Here is a 16,970-nt window from a genome sequence, read left to right on the forward strand (position 1 = left end):
GTACCCTGTACTGTAGGACTGTATGTGGACTGTGTAGGACTGAATATACCCTGTACTGGAGGTCTTTGTATGTGTGTGGATTCTGCTTGTCTAATTGACCAGAGATCAGTGCAGCAAAGATACCCGCAGCCTTGGGCAGTCAGCATACAAATGATGCCCCATTTGGTATTCTGTGTCCAAGGCCAGCCAGCGTGTCGACACAAAGAGCATGTTGGACATCTTGTTGGAACAAAAGGCTTTTCTCCAAAGCTTCAGTCCAGTGCGTTTGTAACTATGTAAGCAGGTTATTGGTCAGGTTACAGGACATCACATTCATAGCTGCCTGGTTGGCCTGCCAGGGATTCATCTATCTATTTCTGGTTAGGCTTTATAGAAACTCAATAAATCCTAGCCTAGAGGTATTTGTCCACTTCCTCCTGGATGCTGTGTAAACGAACCTAGCAGAAAGGACCATCCCTTCAGAGCACCATTAAGACTGCAGGACGGAAGTCAGTTAAGAGGTAGAGGCTTAAGATTGATAAGATTTTGACGGACAGTGAGATAAGCCTGTTTTCTCCTCCATTTTAATGTTCTGCAGAAAGATGACTGGAGAGACACACTCTTCTATAGTGACCAAGTAAATAATGAACTAGAGTTGCCATCCCTTTGAGTTGGTTTGTTGAAGTGAACCTGAATATGGATGAAAGACAGGAACAAATAAGGACAGGGTGAAAAACAGAGATGAGAAACTAGAAGTTATTGCCAATGCTATAAAACAAGCAAAATTGCAAAAATATTCAGGGCCCCATTGTCTGTGGTCTAAATGCTCTTTGAACAAATTCTTTGAATTTTCTGTGATGAGTTGCGGTTTTAGGCATGAGTTGCATTTAGTGAGATGAGGTTATATAGAGAAAGGTTGAGAGACACCAGAGGAACGTTTATCCTGGTGGATTTCACTGAGGTTAACCTGTAGTGACGCCCAGCCCGTGAACGGGACCGTTATCATCATCTGACACTAATTAGCATAACGCAACGGACATAAATCTTCCTAGAAAATCTTCCTATTCATGAAAATCACAAGTGAAATATATTGGAACACAGCTTAGCCTTTTGTTAATCACCCTGTCATCTCATATTTTCAAAATATGCTTTACAGCCAAAGCTAGACAAGCATTTGTGTAAGTTTATCATAGCCTAGCATAGCATTATGCCTTGCTAGCAGCAGCCAAACTTGTCACGGAAATCAGAAAAGCAATCAAATTAAATTGTTTACCTTTGATGAACTTTGGATGTTTTCACTCACGAGATTCCCAGGTAGACAGCCAAAGTTCATTTTTTCCCAAAAGATTATTTTTGTAGGTGAAATAGCTCCGTTTGTTCTTCACGTTTGGCTGAGAAATCGCCCGGAAATTGCGGTCACCACAACACCGACAAATATTCCAAATTAGCTCCATAATATCGACAGAAACATGGCAAACGTTGTTTAGAATCCATCCTCAAGGTGTTTTTCTAAATCACTTCGATAATATATCTCTCGGGACAATTCCTTTTTCTCTAGGACCGATTGGAGTAATGGCTACCTCTGCACTTTACGCGAGAATCTCTCTCGGAGCCACCATGTGACCACTTACGCAATGTGCCCCCATACGGCTATTCTTCAACAGAAATGCGTAAAATTACGTCACAATGCTGTAGACACCTTGGGGAATACGTAGAAAGCGTAAGCTCGTTGATGGTACATTCACAGCCATATAGTGAGTCATTGGAACGCAGCGCTTTCAAAACCTGGGGCACTTCCGGATTGGATTTTTCTCATGCTTTCGCCTGTAACATCAGTTCTGTTATACTCACAGACAATATCTTTACAGTTTTGGAAACGTTAGAGTGTTTTCTATCCAAAGCCGTCAATTATATGCATATTCTGGCATCTTTTCCTGACAAAATATCCTGTTTAAAACGAGAACGTTTTTTTTCCAAAAAAGAAAATACTGCCCCCTAACATCCCAGCTAAAGAGGAGGCAGAGCTCACAGCCAGACTAAACCATGGGCGACACACTGATATCACACATTGTCACGCGGGACTAGGTGGGTGCAGGAATCAGATGCAGAGAGAGAGAGTAACTGAGTTGAAGTGCTTTACTCTTGCACACCAAAATAATAAGCCCAACAAAATACAGGACGCAGGACACTATACAAGACAACCCAAAACCACAGGGTGCCAAGTAAAGAAAAGACAATCCACCACTACCTAACATGCACACACGTAACATTAAGACAATCCCGCACAAAACAAGGGCGGGTCAAACTACCACATATAGGGAAGCTAATTAAACCAAAATACACACAGGTGAAACTAATAAGACAAAACCAACAGACAAACGAAAAAGGGATCGGTAGCGGCTAGTAGGACGGCGACGACGACCGCCGAGCACCGCCCGAACAGGCAGGGGAGCCAACTTCGGCGGAAGTCGTGACACACGTCAGCCTTGTCATTCCACAGCTCCAGTTTGAGAAGTGGACATGCAGAGCCCACTCTCCTCCCCTCCTCCCCCATGGGGCCCAGGTAACACTAGACCTCTCCACACTGTATAAGCAGCCATTTTCCCACATCGCCACAGGTTATTTAAGAGCCCACTCTGAATGACCTCCACTCGATACACTCCACATGTAGTCAGTGTTGGGGCTAATGCATGTATATATACAGTGGGGCAAAAAAGTATTTAGTCAGACACCAATTGTGCAAGTTCTCACACTTAAAAAAACGAGAGAGGCCTGTAATTTTCATCATAGGTACACTTCAACTATGACAGACAAAATGAGGAAAAAAAATCCAGAAAATCACATTGTAGGATATTTAATGAATTTATTTGCAAATTATGGTGGAAAATAAGTATTTGGTCACCTACAAACAAGCAAGATTTCTGGCTCTCACAGACCTGTAACTTCTTCTTTAAGAGACTCCTCTGTCCTCCACTCGTTACCTGTATTAATGGTTATCAGTATAAAGACACCTGTCCACAACCTCACAGTCACACTCCAAACTCCACTATGGCCAAGACCAAAGAGCTGTCAAAGGACACCAGAAACAAAATTGTAGACCTGCACCAGGCTGGGAAGACTGAATCTGCAATAGGTAAGTAGCTTGGTTTGAAGAAATCAACTGTGGGAGGAATTATTAGGAAATGGAAGACATACAAGACCACTGATAATCTCCCTCGATCTGGGGCTCCACGCAAGATCTCACCCCGTGGGGTCAAAATGATCACAAGAATGGTGAGTAAAAATCCCAGAACCACAGAGAGCTGGGACCAAAGTAACAAAGCCTACCATCAGTAACACACTACGCCGCCAGGGACTCAAATCCTGCAGTGCCAGACGTGTCCCCCTGCTTAAGCCAGTACATGTCCAGGCCCGTCTGAAGTTTTCTAGAGAGCATTTGGATGATCCAGAAGAAGATTGGGAGAATGTCATATGGTCAGATGAAACCAAAATATAACTTTTTGGTAAAAACTCAACTCGTTGTGTTTGGAGGACAAAGAATGCTGAGTTTCATCCAAAGAACACCATACCTACTGTGAAGCATGGGGGTGGAAACATCATGCTTTGGGGCTGTTTTTCTGCAAAGGGACCAGGACGACTGATCCGTGTAAAGGAAAGAATGAATGGGGCCGTAAGAATGGGGCCATGTATCGTGAGATTTTGAGTGAAAACCTCCTTCCATCAGCAAGGGCATTGAAGATGAAACGTGGCTGGGTCTTTCAGCATGACAATGATCCCAAACACACCGCCCGGGCAACAAAGGAGTGGCTTCCTAAGAAGCATTTCAAGGTCCTGGAGTGGCCTAGCCAGTCTCCAGTTCTCAACCCCATAGAAAATCTTTGGAGGGAGTTGAAAGTCCGTGTTTCTCAGCAACAGCCCCAAAACATCACTGCTCTAGAGGAGATCTGCATGGAGGAAGGGGCCAAAATACCAGCAACAGTGTGTGAAAACCTCGTGAAGACTTACAGAAAACGTTTGACCTCTGTCATTGCCAACAAAGGGTATATAACAAAGTATTGAGAAACTTTTGTTATTGACCAAATACTTATTTTCCACCATAATTTGCAAATAAATTCATTAAAAATCCTACAATGTGATTTTCTTGATTTTTTTTTTCTTATTATTTTGTCTGTCATAGTTGAAGTGTACCTATGATGAAAATTACAGGCCTCTCATCTTTTTAAGTGGGAGAACTTGCACAATTGATGGCTGACTAAATACTTTTTTGCCCCACTGTTCACCACCCAACATACATCAGGATAAACTGTCCCTCAGTGGAACCGGGGACTCATGGGAACTTAGATGGGGTCTCTGGTCCACTGAGATATAGCTAGCTACCTCAATTCCCTGTGGTGAAAAGCTTTGTGTGTGAGTGTTTTTTCCCTGTTCTTAATGATCTACCCAGTGGCCCTGATAGTCAATTTTGATCTGGTGCGCGTGCCTTCCTGCTGCCAGGCCAGGGCTACACTATTACATCATACATCGCCTTCTGTCTTGACTACTGCAACTCACTAGTCTCCAGCATCAACTCAAGCTCCCTCCATAAGCTCCAAATGGTTCAAAACTCTGCAGCCCGACTCCTCACCCATACTAAGTCCTATCAGCACATCGCCCTGTCCTCCATGAACTCCACTGGCTCCCTCTCTCCCAACGCATTGATTACAGGATCCTCCTTCTGACCTACAAAGCCCTTCACCACCTTGCCCCTCCTTACCTCTCAGACTTTCGTCTCCCCCACCAACCCACACACACACACATCGTTCCACGACAGCAGGCCACCTTGTCATTCCCAGGTCGAAGCTCAGGAGCTTCGGCGACAGGGCCTTCCCCAGTGTTGCTCCTCTGAAACTCCCTCCCTCTAGCCATCCTTGACTCGGAGACCATCACTATCTTTCAGTCCCTCCTAAAGCCACACCTAACCCCCCCCGAAAGACACTCCTCTCTTCACCATACTGAGCAGCACCTTACCCAGGTTCGTATCCAAATCCCAGCCCTCTCCTCCCATAGACTAATGCATCACACTCTTTACCTTCTTTGAGCTCACCCCTCTCTTTAGTCATGTTTTGTTTAGTCTGATGTTTTGTTTTGTCTCAATCATGTTTCAGGGAAGACCCAGATGCAGACAATGTCGAAGTAACAAAAGTTTATTACTAGAACAGGGGGCAAGCAAAACAACAGGTCAAGGCCAGGCAGAGGTCCGTAATCCCGATCAGAGTCCAAAAGGGACAGAACAGCAGGCAGTCTCAGGGTCAGGGCAGGCAGAGGTCAATAATCCAGTGTGGTGTGACAAGGTACAAGGTACAGAATGGCAGGCAGTCTCAGGGTCAGGGCAGGCAGAATGGTCAAAACCAGGAAAACTAGAAAACAGGAACTAGAAACAGACCGGAGCAAGGGGAAAAACGCTGGTTGGCTTGACAAAAAAAAAAAATATATATATAATGGGGAAGATGGGCGACACCTGGAGGGGGTGGAGTCGAGCACAAAGACAGGTGAAACAGATCAGGGTGTGACAGACTGTTTTGTTGTTTTCTTTTTAATTTCTATAATTGTAAAGCGACTTTGTGTCCATGAAAAGCGCTATACACTAAGTCCCATGTATTATTCATATTATTATTTATCATCTCTATGTCCAGTCCCCTGCCCAAGCCTGTCCTGATGTCATCTCAGCTTAATCAGAGAGAGGCTTAGCAATGGTCTGTCTGTCTGTCTGTCTCTCGGTCAGTCTGTACGTGACCTGATTCTCCGGCCAATCCAGGCCACTGCAGAGATGCAGATGTTGTTTACTCCAACATCATTTTTGGCGAGGTGCTGTTGATGTCCTCAACACTGTCAGTGTTCTGTAGAGGTGGACGATTGGCCTTGTTTTGGTGCCCAAATGTGGTGATGTAAAACAGCAGTCCAACAAACCCTCTGTTTCTCCCCTACAGTTGAGTCACCGTACATAGGACTTCAAACATATATATAGTATGTTTCTCTCACACTTATGGCACCATGGGAGTCCATGTCAAGGTCAGCCCATCAATAGGATGATGTATACACCAGATCTGAGCTCCAGGGAGAAATCCTATTGATGGTTCCTTTAATCAAAACACACCATTGCTGATTGACAAACACATGCATGCAATCAAATCCAATGTATTTATAAAGCCCTTTTTAAATCACCAGATGTCAGAAAGTGCTGATACAGAACAGCAAGCAATGCAGATGTAGAAGCACAGTGGTTAGGAATAACTCCATAGAAAGGCAGGAACCTAGGAAGAAACCTAGAGGTCAATCAACACTGAACACATATGCTGACGTGGCACTTCTTTGTTTGCTACACGTAAGACACTGTTTTGGCCATTCCTTTAATCCATTACAAACCTATAACTATTAGCCTCTAGTCTTACCTGTTGAGAGCAGGAGAGACAGACTCCAGCAGGTCTGCTACTGCATTGAGGTGGGTTCATTGTGATGTGGTTGTTATCAGTGTGTTTTACATGTACGGTCTGGCTGGAGCCCAGAGCTTCTATCTCCATTCAGACAGACAGGAGCTTGGTTGCCGCTAATCACCAGAGAAGGCAGACCCACACTGGAGGGGTTAATGCAGTCTGATATCAGCCCCAGTGATCTGATCCGTGTATGAATGGCCAGAGCACCGTTATCTTGTCTGGTGAGAAAAGAGGGGAAACCGGAGAAAGAAAATGCCAGGGATAGTAAATGGAGCCAACATGGTAATTAGGCTGGAAAAGGTCCTGCTACCTAAAGAGCTTTGGAGCTGGGCTGAGGAACAGAGACACATTTGCACAAACAAGCTAATGGGTGCACCAACTAATGACTCTCCAGGCCAGTGGAATTTCTCTTGCTAATTTGACAAAGCCTGAAAAGGGATTCAGAGAGATTATTGACAACAGGCCAAACTGTGAAGCTTTGAAAGCAGCAGACCCCCCCCCCCCCCTCTGCTACAGGCCAGCCCCAAATGTAGATGTCCATTCTATCATTAACAAAAGCCTAGCAGAGCCTTTATTTGGGCTGCCAGTGCTGTTCTTGCATTTATCTTACCTTGGCTCATTTCTATATATTATAGTCGTTATCTGTCCAAAGGGTCTGCACAGAGGGTGACATTGAGAGGCTGTATGGAGAGTTTGGCCCAATGGTGACACCCTATAGTTAACCTGTTTTGATGTACACATGAAACCACACCGAGCCTGATCCCAATGGGTTTAAAGGAGTCCGCATGCATATATTATGACAACGGTTTGGTCTTCGGCAAGGGCTTTTCGGCTGTTCGTGCGCACAACAATTTTTCTCGAGGCAAGCCGAAGTCGGTAGACGAAGTCTACACCCTTTTGTCGGTGATTGGTCAACAGTAGGGATTCCCCAATTCTTCAAGTGGTTGACATTTCACATATTCCAGTGAAACAAACACCTGTTCTATGTCCACGCCTCTCCCCTCACCAAAGTTGTCACAATGACCAATGCCCACATTAGGTTTGATCGCTGTCAGTCTTGTTCTGAAGGGGGTCAGTGGATCTGTAGGTAGGAGGTGGCCAGGGGTCGGTGAGGTTTTCCATATCACTGCCCTTCTAAAACATCCAAGCTATCATATGTGAACTAAGTCACTCTATACTGATTTTAGTTTGCATTATGGGGGATCGTGTAGCTTGTTTTGTGCCTCCAGAAACCAGAATCCATTGGAGCTCAGATGGGGCAATGTGCCAGTGGGAAAGCTCTGTAGTGACTGTATTTGTCTGCTGAATTGCAGAGCCACTCTGCTCACCCTAATGGTGTGGAAATCAGACTGACTTTTAAACAAGACCAGAGGAGAGCTTTTACCTTCTGGTAAATTGGCAGTCATGGAAATACAGGCCACTGTCATACTAGCTTCGCCCACTCATACACACTGCTTTCCCCCTTTTCCCCTCGGCCAGATTGAGTGTCCTCTCTGTCTCTGTCTGCCCAGCATAAATCTGCCTCTCATCTGTTCATTGTCTGTCCTCCTCCCCTCCTTCTTTCCATTGAGTCAAAGCATCGCTCAGCCAGCATCTGATTCAATGGTCAATCCGTCTTCACACACTTAAGTATCTCGCTTCTTATCTATGTGTCACTCCTTATATTAATGACATTATCTCATTCATCTAACTAATTACATTCTCAGCTAAAGACAAAGAAACACACACACAGTTTTGTATTGCTACCCTTGTGTGGACCAAATAATTGATTTCCATCCAAAATCCTATTTTCCCTAAATCTAACCTTAACCTAACCATAACCCTAAACTTAAGCCTAACCGTAACCCCAAAACCCTAACCCTAAAACTATACCTAACCCAAACATCTAAACCTAACCGTAACCCCTAACCCCAACTTTAATTGTAAGCCTAACCGTAATTGTAACTCTAACCCTAACCCTAAACCTAAAATAGCATTTTTCCTTGTGTCTGAATTGTCATTGTTTTACTATCCCTGTGAGGACTTCTGGTACCCACAAGGATAGTAAAACAAAAATACACAGACAGACAGACAGACAGGCACACACATGCATGTGCTGTAGGCATACTAACCAAATCTGTTTGAAGTCTTGGATAGGCAAAAGTAGAGAGCGTTCATTTATGCATGAAGTATTCGTGTGTGTGTGTGTCGTGTCAGTGTGTGGAGAAAGAGAGCGAGAGCACTTGCCGATAACACCGCGAGCAGCCAGCAGTAGAGTGCTGACACCTCGTATGGCTGTCGGAGAGAAAAGGGGCTGGGCTGAGAAGAGAGAGCGAGAGGACGCAGGAGAGCGAGAGAGAGGAAAGGAGAGAGAGACACGGCAGGACAGCTGCCAGCATTTCTCCGGCAGCAGGAGCAGGATTGAGAGCCGGAACGGGAGTAGGAATTCTCCCCATTCCCCTGAAGCCCCCCTAGCTCAGGCTCCACACTGGTTCTCTCTCCCCCTCCTGGATGTCTCTGACTGCTGACTGCTCCCTTATCCCCACAACCAGAGGCACGGGGCACAGGGAAGGACACAGCCACCAGGACTCCCTGCTACAGCCACACGGCAGAGATGTAACAGCATGGATGGGAGGGAGTAACAGAGGAAAGAAATAAACACAAACCAGTTGGATGAAGAGCGAGGAGAGAAGTGAAAGGGAAGAAAAAGGAGAAGGTAAAAAAGGAGAGGCTGAAAGAGAAAAGGGCAGAAAAGGAGAGGTTGAAAAAGAAGAGGACAGAAAATGAAAGGCTGAAAGAAGAGGGCAGAAAAGGAGAGGCTGAAAGAAGAGGGCAGAAAAGGAGAGGCTAAAAGAGAAGAGGGTAGAAAAGGAGAGGCTGAAAGAGAAGAGGGCAGAAAAGGAGAGGCTAAAAGAGAAGAGGGCAGAAAAGGAGAGGCGAAAAGAGAAGAGGGCAGAAAAGGAGAGGCTAAAAGAGAAGAGGGCAGAAAAGGAGAGGCTTAAAGAGAAGAGGGCAGAAAAGGAGAGGCTGAAAGAAGAGGGCAGAAAAGGAGAGTCTAAAAGAGAAGAGGGCAGAAAAGGAGAGGCTGAAAGAGAAGAGGGCAGAAAAGGAGAGGCTGAAAGAGAAGAGGGCAGAAAAGGAGAGGCTGAAAGAGAAGAGGGCAGAAAAGGAGAGGCTGAAAGAGAAGAGGGCAGAAAAGGAGAGGCTGAAAGAGAAGAGGACATAATATGAGAGAGTGAATTAGAGAGAGATAGGAGTAAGAGCATCTTGTCAAAGTGCTGGAGAATCTGCTTCAATTGGAGGTATTGGATCTCTGAACTGAGACTGAACTTTGGAGAGGAGTGGACACAGAACACAGAAGCGGACACAGGTGTTTGTTTCACTGGAATATGTACAGAGTACAGAGAGGTGCTTTTCTCCCCTCTGATCTCTTCTTCTCTGCCTTCTCCTCTCGCTTCAACCTGAACACCTGTCTGGACCCCCTGGACCTCCTCACTGGGACCTCTTTACTATCCACCCCCCTCTCCTAGCCAGCTAGGATGACGTTGGTGCCCACCCTGTCCCCTTTGCTCCTTACAAACCGTTGTGAAATCAAGTGGAACCCTCGATAATTGTGATCAGAGTAAAAAGGACCCCCCTTGCCCCAGCAAGGGATCGGCCCCGCCTCTTTCTACTTCTCTCGTGCTAAAGTAATGGAGAACCTTGGAAATGGAGACTTGGACCCTAAAGTTGAGCTTGAACACTTTTGCGCTCTTTGACTATGACAACTAACTAGATAATGGATTGGAAAGAGCTGTAAGTACTCTCTATCTCTCTGTCTTTTCTACTGTCTTTTTATTAGATTGTCCAATAGTGGCCAAATACAATGTAGTATTTTAACTAAACCTTCATAATTTGACATGCATGTTGTAGAAAATATTTGAGAGAGACTGAAGCTGGTTGTTTGCTTCCTACTTGTGCTAGTGCTGTATTGCTTGATAATCCTCTAACTTGCAGAATCTCTCTTCCCTCTTCTGTGTTGCGCTGAAGTGCAGTTAATGTGTTTGAGCATGAATTCAGACCCACGGTGTGTGTACTGAAATGCAGTTAATGTGTTTGAGCATGAATTCAGACCCACGGTGTGTGTACTGAAATGCAGTTAATGTGTTTGAGCATGCATTCAGACCCACGGTGTGTGTACTGAAATGCAGTTAATGTGTTTGAGCATGCATTCAGACCCACGGTGTGTGTACTGAAATGCAGTTAATGTGTTTGAGCATGCATTCAGACATACCAGACGGTGTGTGTGACTGAAATGCAGTTAATGTGTTTGAGCATACATTCAGACCCACGGTGTGTGTACTGAAATGCAGTTAATGTGTTTGAGCATGCATTCAGACCCACGGTGTGTGCACTGACATGCAGTTAATGTGTTTGAGCATGCATTCAGACCCACGGTGTGTGTACTGAAATGCAGTTAATGTGTTTGAGCATGCATTCAGACCCACGGTGTGTGTACTGAAATGCAGTTAATGTGTTTGAGCATGCATTCAGACCCACGGTGTGTGTACTGAAATGCAGTTAATGTGTTTGAGCATGCATTCAGACCCACGGTGTGTGCACTGAAATGCAGTTAATGTGTTTGAGCATGCATTCAGACCCACGGTGTGTGTACTGAAATGCAGTTAATGTGTTTGAGCATGCATTCAGACCCACGGTGTGTGTACTGAAATGCAGTTAATGTGTTTGAGCATGCATTCAGACCCACGGTGTGTGTACTGAAATGCAGTTAATGTGTTTGAGCATGCATTCAGACCCAAGGTGTGTGTACTGAAATGCAGTTAATGTGTTTGAGCATGCATTCAGGCCCACAGTGTGTGTACTGAAATGCAGTTAATGTGTTTGAGCATGCATTCAGACCCAAGGTGTGTGTACTGAAATGCAGTTAATGTGTTTGAGCATGCATTCAGACCCACGGTGTGTGTACTGAAATGCAGTTAATGTGTTTGAGCATGCATTCAGACCCACGGTGTGTGTACTGAAATGCAGTTAATGTGTTTGAGCATGCATTCAGACCCACGGTGTGTGCACTGAAATGCAGTTAATGTGTTTGAGCATGCATTCAGACCCACGGTGTGTGTACTGAAATGCCTTCATTAGTATGGAGATGTGTGTTGAACAGGTGGGCAAGCTGTAGTGTGTGAGGGAATCTGAGCCTCTCCTCTCTGCACATGTTCCATTGAAGGTGAGAGGGAAATAGAAAGAGAGGGAAGGCCATGTGACAAGCAATTAATTTCCCCATTAGGGTGTGTGTGCGTTGTTACAGAGGCGAGCGCTCACTGTTATTGCTTATCACCCATTAAGTGGCTCTGACAGAACAGCAGAATACAAAACCTGACTCTCTCGCCTTTCAAGCAGACACACGTGCCTTTTCTTCTCATTGTGTGACTGGCTTTAACCCTCAAGGTTACAGGCATATCCTGCAATGCCGTATGGGCTCCCAGGGGGACGGGGAAAAAGCGAAAAAGGGAACCTATGACTCCTATCCGAATGTTAATTGTATTTTACTGTTTGTTGCTGTGTGCCTTTGTCATGTTGGCAGATTCCTTGCATCTCTACAATCGCATCTCAATGTGACTCATCTGAGAGAGAGAGAGACTTTCTGTTGAACAATGAATGTGTAATGCAGCCTCTCTTTCATACATGTGCAGACTGAAATGTGCAGACTGACATGTACACAAGCACACGCACACACACACACACCAAATGGCACACACACACTGTATGTGCCGAGTTTCTCTTTATTTTTTACCATCTCGCATTCATCTATTCCATCTCATTTCTCCCTCACACTCTCTTCCTCATACTATCATACACAGGCTGGTCCCTGGGGAGAGCCTCCTCCTGTAACCCTCTTGGATGCAATAATTATTCCATCAGCCAGCGGTGTGTTCCCTGATTGTGCTCTTGAGCTGTCGCTGCATGGGGCGTGCTGTACTGGGGAGGGGGCAAGGTGGGGAGGGGTGTGGCTGTCACTCCAGGGGGTAGAGAGGGGTATATTTTGGCAGCAGCCCACCCTGTCCGAAGGAGCCCAGAACAGGACTAATGAGCTCAGGATGCTGGGCTCTCAGGCTACAGCCTCTCACTGAGAGAGACACACATGAACTGTCTCTCTCTCGCTAGCTGTAACCCTCCCTCTTCACATTTCTCCTCTTTTCATCACTCATACCATCTTTATTTCTCTCTGTCACTCTCTCCCTCTTATTGACAACGGCTTCTTTGTCTCTTGCATCTCTCTGATTCTTAACTGTGTGACTGAAAAGCATTCAATGCATTGAATTTCCTGTGCGTATTCCTTTACTCTGACCTTGACTTTAAAGATGAAGTTTGGTGGTAACTGATACACAGTGGTGCCATATCACTGGCTGTTATAAGTGTGGCTGACTGTTACAGAGCTGGTAGAGTTGCAGTCAGATATTGGCAGTGTCTTAAGAGCAGCAAGAGTTAAGACTGAAAGGAATGCGTGCGTCTCACTAAGCTGGCCAATCTATTCTTCTCCAGTGCTCACTCTCCGCCTCTGAGAGAGCGAGAAGGATGACAGTGGATTTTAATAAGTCTCATCACAGAGCTAGATCTTACCCTGAGAGCCCTGCTAAACGCCAGAACAGCGGAACTGCTTAAAGACAACCACTTAATGAGACTTCGGGTCTAACTTGTCCACAGTACCAGGAGAGATCTATTTCTCTCACTCTCCTCACCAAATCTAATTTATTTTAGGCAGATCTAAAGAAACATGATATGAAGAAAATGTATTTCAGAAGAACAGAATGTGAAACAGTCTATTGTATGTTATCTGGCCATGCTGTAGGCTAGTTCATTTAGCAGACAAGATACGTTTATAAGTCACGTGCCATTATTTTATAGTATATGATTCTATACTAAAAATAATATAATTGAACTGAATAAAATAGAAAGGATATTTTTCGTATTCCTGAGCGAGTGTGCATATGAAGTGGCTATGTTGAGCGTAAAAGTAATAATACACTAGATTGAGTTATTTGGCAAATTTTGTTGTGAATAATACAAACTGTAGAATGTCTTAGAAATCACAACATACATGGGCTGCATGGTGTGACTGTAGGCCATTGACTATTCAAAAAAAGTCCCCAAAAAGCTTTAGCTCTATTCCATGCCTCAGGCTGCACACGCTGTTCTCTCATCAAAGGATCATATTTTACCCAACAGACTGTTCTCAATTTAATCTTGTCTTTAATAATATGTCAAATGTGTTGGTCCCATGTTTCATGAGCTGTAAAAAAACATCCCACAAAAAGTTTGTTTCTCTCATTTTGTTCACAAATGTGTTTACATCCCTGTAAGTGAGCGTTTCTCCTTTGAAAGATAATCCATCCACCTGACAGGTGTGGCATATCAAGAAGCTGATTAAACAGCATGATCATTACACAGGTGTACCTTGTGCTGGGAACATGTCTAAAATGTGCAGTTTGGTCTCACAGCACAAAGCCACAGATGTCTCAAGATTTGAGGGAGTGTACAGTTGGCATGCCGACTGCAGGAATGTCCTGTTGCCAGATAATTGAATGTTCATTCATCTAACATAAGCTGCCTCCAACGTCATTTTAGAGAATGTGGCAGAACATCCAATACAACTGCAGACTACATGTAACCACGCCAACCCAGGACCTCCACATCTGGCTTCTCACCTGCGGGATCGTCTGAGACCAGAGACTCGGACAGTTGATGAAACTGTAGGTTTGCACAATCGAAGAATTTCTGCACAAACGGTCAGAAACCGTCTCAGGGACGCTCATATGCGTGCTCGTCATCCTCACCAAATCAAACTTTATTTCTCACATGCGCCGAATACAACAAGTGTAGACATTACCGTGAAATGCTTACTTACAAGCCCTTAACCATCAGTGCAGTTCAAGAAGAGTTAAGAAAATATTTACGAAGTGGACTAAAATAAAAAGTAATAATAAAAGTAACACAATAAGAATAAAAATAACGAGGCTATATACAGGGGGCACCGGTACCGAGTCAGTGTACAGGTTAGAGCACAATTGGTTGGGAGAATGTAAAACGTCTGCCATGTTCTTCAGCGCCATCTTCTTCTGTACCAGGGTCTTGACCTGACTTCAGTTCGGCGTTGTAACCACTCCTATTCAATGGCCGTGCAAAGCAAATTAATTACTTCAAAATTATACAATGTGATTTTCTGGATTTTTGTTTTAGATTCCGTCTCTCACAGTTGAAGTGTACCTATGATAAAAATGACAGACCTCTACATGCTTTGTAAATAGGAAAACCTTCAAAATCGGCAGTGTATCAAATACTTGTTCTCCCCACTGTATATGCACTCAAATAGCGAATGGAGGCTGCTTTTCCTCAGTTCGTTCTTAAATCATCCCGGGTAGGCTAATCCGGTTTTATAGCGGAGTTGCTGAGAAATAAATATTGTAACAGCTGGGATTGTCGTCGTTTTAGTGGCAACCACACAGGATATAGACATGTCTGGGTTTATAAGAACACTTATTTCACTTCACACATCAACCATTGTTTGAGGAGAATGCAGCCTCGCTGCGCGACAGGTGATATTCTGCACAAACTCTGTGCCAAGGAAACGCACGGTGATGAGATATTATGTAGTTAAAGGTAATATCAGCCAATTAATTATGAAAATATAAGAAATTGCCTATTACTAGGCTATTCAAAATCAAATATAAAATTTGCTGTAACTGAAGGCTAACTCTGTAAGCCACCCTGCACATCAATGAACCAAGAAGCATCGCCTAGGCCTATACGTTCTCTCCCAGACTCATGGATAGAAAGTTAGGAGTGTAGCATAAGGTAACCAGTCCATCCAATATGCATAATAATACAGTCCACACTCAAAGGTGATTACTAGAATTAGTTTAATTTTGGAGTATAGGCTAGACCAATTATGTTCCAAAGACACCTTAGATATTTTTGTATATGTTTTTCTGCAGCGCATAATATTCTGTAGGCTATTACACAATCATTATTTTAATTCAGGTGGGGGGTTTCGGACTCATAAGCATATGCATAAGCTCTAATATGCTTATGGGTGTTCTACATGCAACATCTTAAACGCTTTGAGTTAATAATCACCTTACAAAGCATAGTCCATTTTGTTGTGTTTGGCTTTGAAGCAACCTGTTGTTGAACTTCTTTCTTCAAACTGATCATCACAGTGAGGTAACAAAATGTTGCCTAATGGTGAGTTTTAAAAACATAGTGCTGTTTTGATGATAAGTGTTTGATGTCATTCTAGATTGCATTTGCATTGAAGTCAGAGTGGTTAGAGGGACATTACCGGCAGGTCGTTAGCAAGTTGGGTACTACAAACGCATGTCCAGAGTGCCATCCTTACCTGTCATGTTCCTGACAGGTGTGTCGTGTTTGACGAAGATACATTTATTAATTTAGTGTACATTAGCACCATGACAAGCATCTGCTGGCCCACTGACAACACAGGTGTCAATGGCTGCTTTACTTATGTAGACACCTGCAAACCCCTGCTGCAGAATTGGGCTTCATTGTGTCTTTAGCAGTGCATGAGCAATTGGAGTGCTGAAATTAAAGCGTTTGAGAATTCTATGTTGCTGTTTTGAAGTGAAGAACTGAAGCGTTTTACAAAGCTTTGGCCCCAGGTAGGAAGTGGGGAGTTGAAAGGGAGGTAGCATTGGGAGTGGAGGAGGGTCGGGAGCGCGCTTTCCCAGTCGACTGGGAAAAAAGAGATGCCTGGTGGCTCCTATGAAGTTTCTTCCTTCCTGCCCAGCATATTACAGATGGCTGGCTAAATTGTATGTTTTTGAAGTTAGGCTAAACTCTTGTGTTTGCTCCTCCCAGGGCAGCTCAGAAGCTGAACCTCTCGTCCAAGCGGAAGAAGCACCAGTCTCCCTCCCTGCTGCATTCCGGAGCCCAGCAGCCCTCCATCTACCCCACCAACTTCAGTGGCACCCTGCAGCTCTCACCGCCCCCCGCCCCACCATGCCTGCTTCACGCCGTCTCAAAGGTCAAGGAGAACCCCGGGATGGGAAAGGTAAGGAGCAACAGGCACACACACAGACACATACACACAGACACATACACACAGACACATACACGTTTGTACATACACACACACATCCACATACACGCATATACAATATGTATAAGTGATTGACATTTTAAATGGGAGAATGCACAGTGGCGACACATTAGTCTATAGGCAGCCAGTCGTCTGGTCCAGTCCATACAGATGCAGGCAGATAAGCCTTCTGGAATGTCATGAATTCACTCAGTTTGTAAGGGCCACATTTCTCCCTCTGAATTGACTACAGTTTGTGAGGGAAAGAAAATACAAAAATCCAATCAAATTCACTTTAAGCTGAAAGTTTGCAAACATTATTACAGTGGATTTCTGCTAGCTGCGTTCCATAAACCTGATGATGAAATCGAGCAGGATGTCGGTGATTGGTCTGTCATTAGCGTCAGTGCTGTATAAACACATCTTTCCTCTCGGGTTTATTGGGTATT

General features: G+C 44.4%; 1 protein-coding gene across 2 annotated transcripts in view; it reads left to right on the forward strand.

Moving 5' to 3' along the window:
* The window catches only part of LOC115138541 (kinesin-like protein KIF26A), a 103,760-nt gene that overhangs the window by 68,815 nt on the left and 17,975 nt on the right, over positions 1-16,970 (forward strand). For both annotated transcript variants that reach the window (XM_065025717.1, XM_065025718.1), the window contains exon 4: positions 16,302-16,494. In XM_065025717.1, coding sequence (XP_064881789.1) covers positions 16,302-16,494 — 193 coding nt within the window. The remainder of the gene's footprint in view (positions 1-16,301; positions 16,495-16,970) is intronic.

Source organism: Oncorhynchus nerka, linkage group LG12 (assembly GCF_034236695.1).
Source record: "Oncorhynchus nerka isolate Pitt River linkage group LG12, Oner_Uvic_2.0, whole genome shotgun sequence".
NCBI classification, from domain to species: domain Eukaryota; kingdom Metazoa; phylum Chordata; class Actinopteri; order Salmoniformes; family Salmonidae; genus Oncorhynchus; species Oncorhynchus nerka.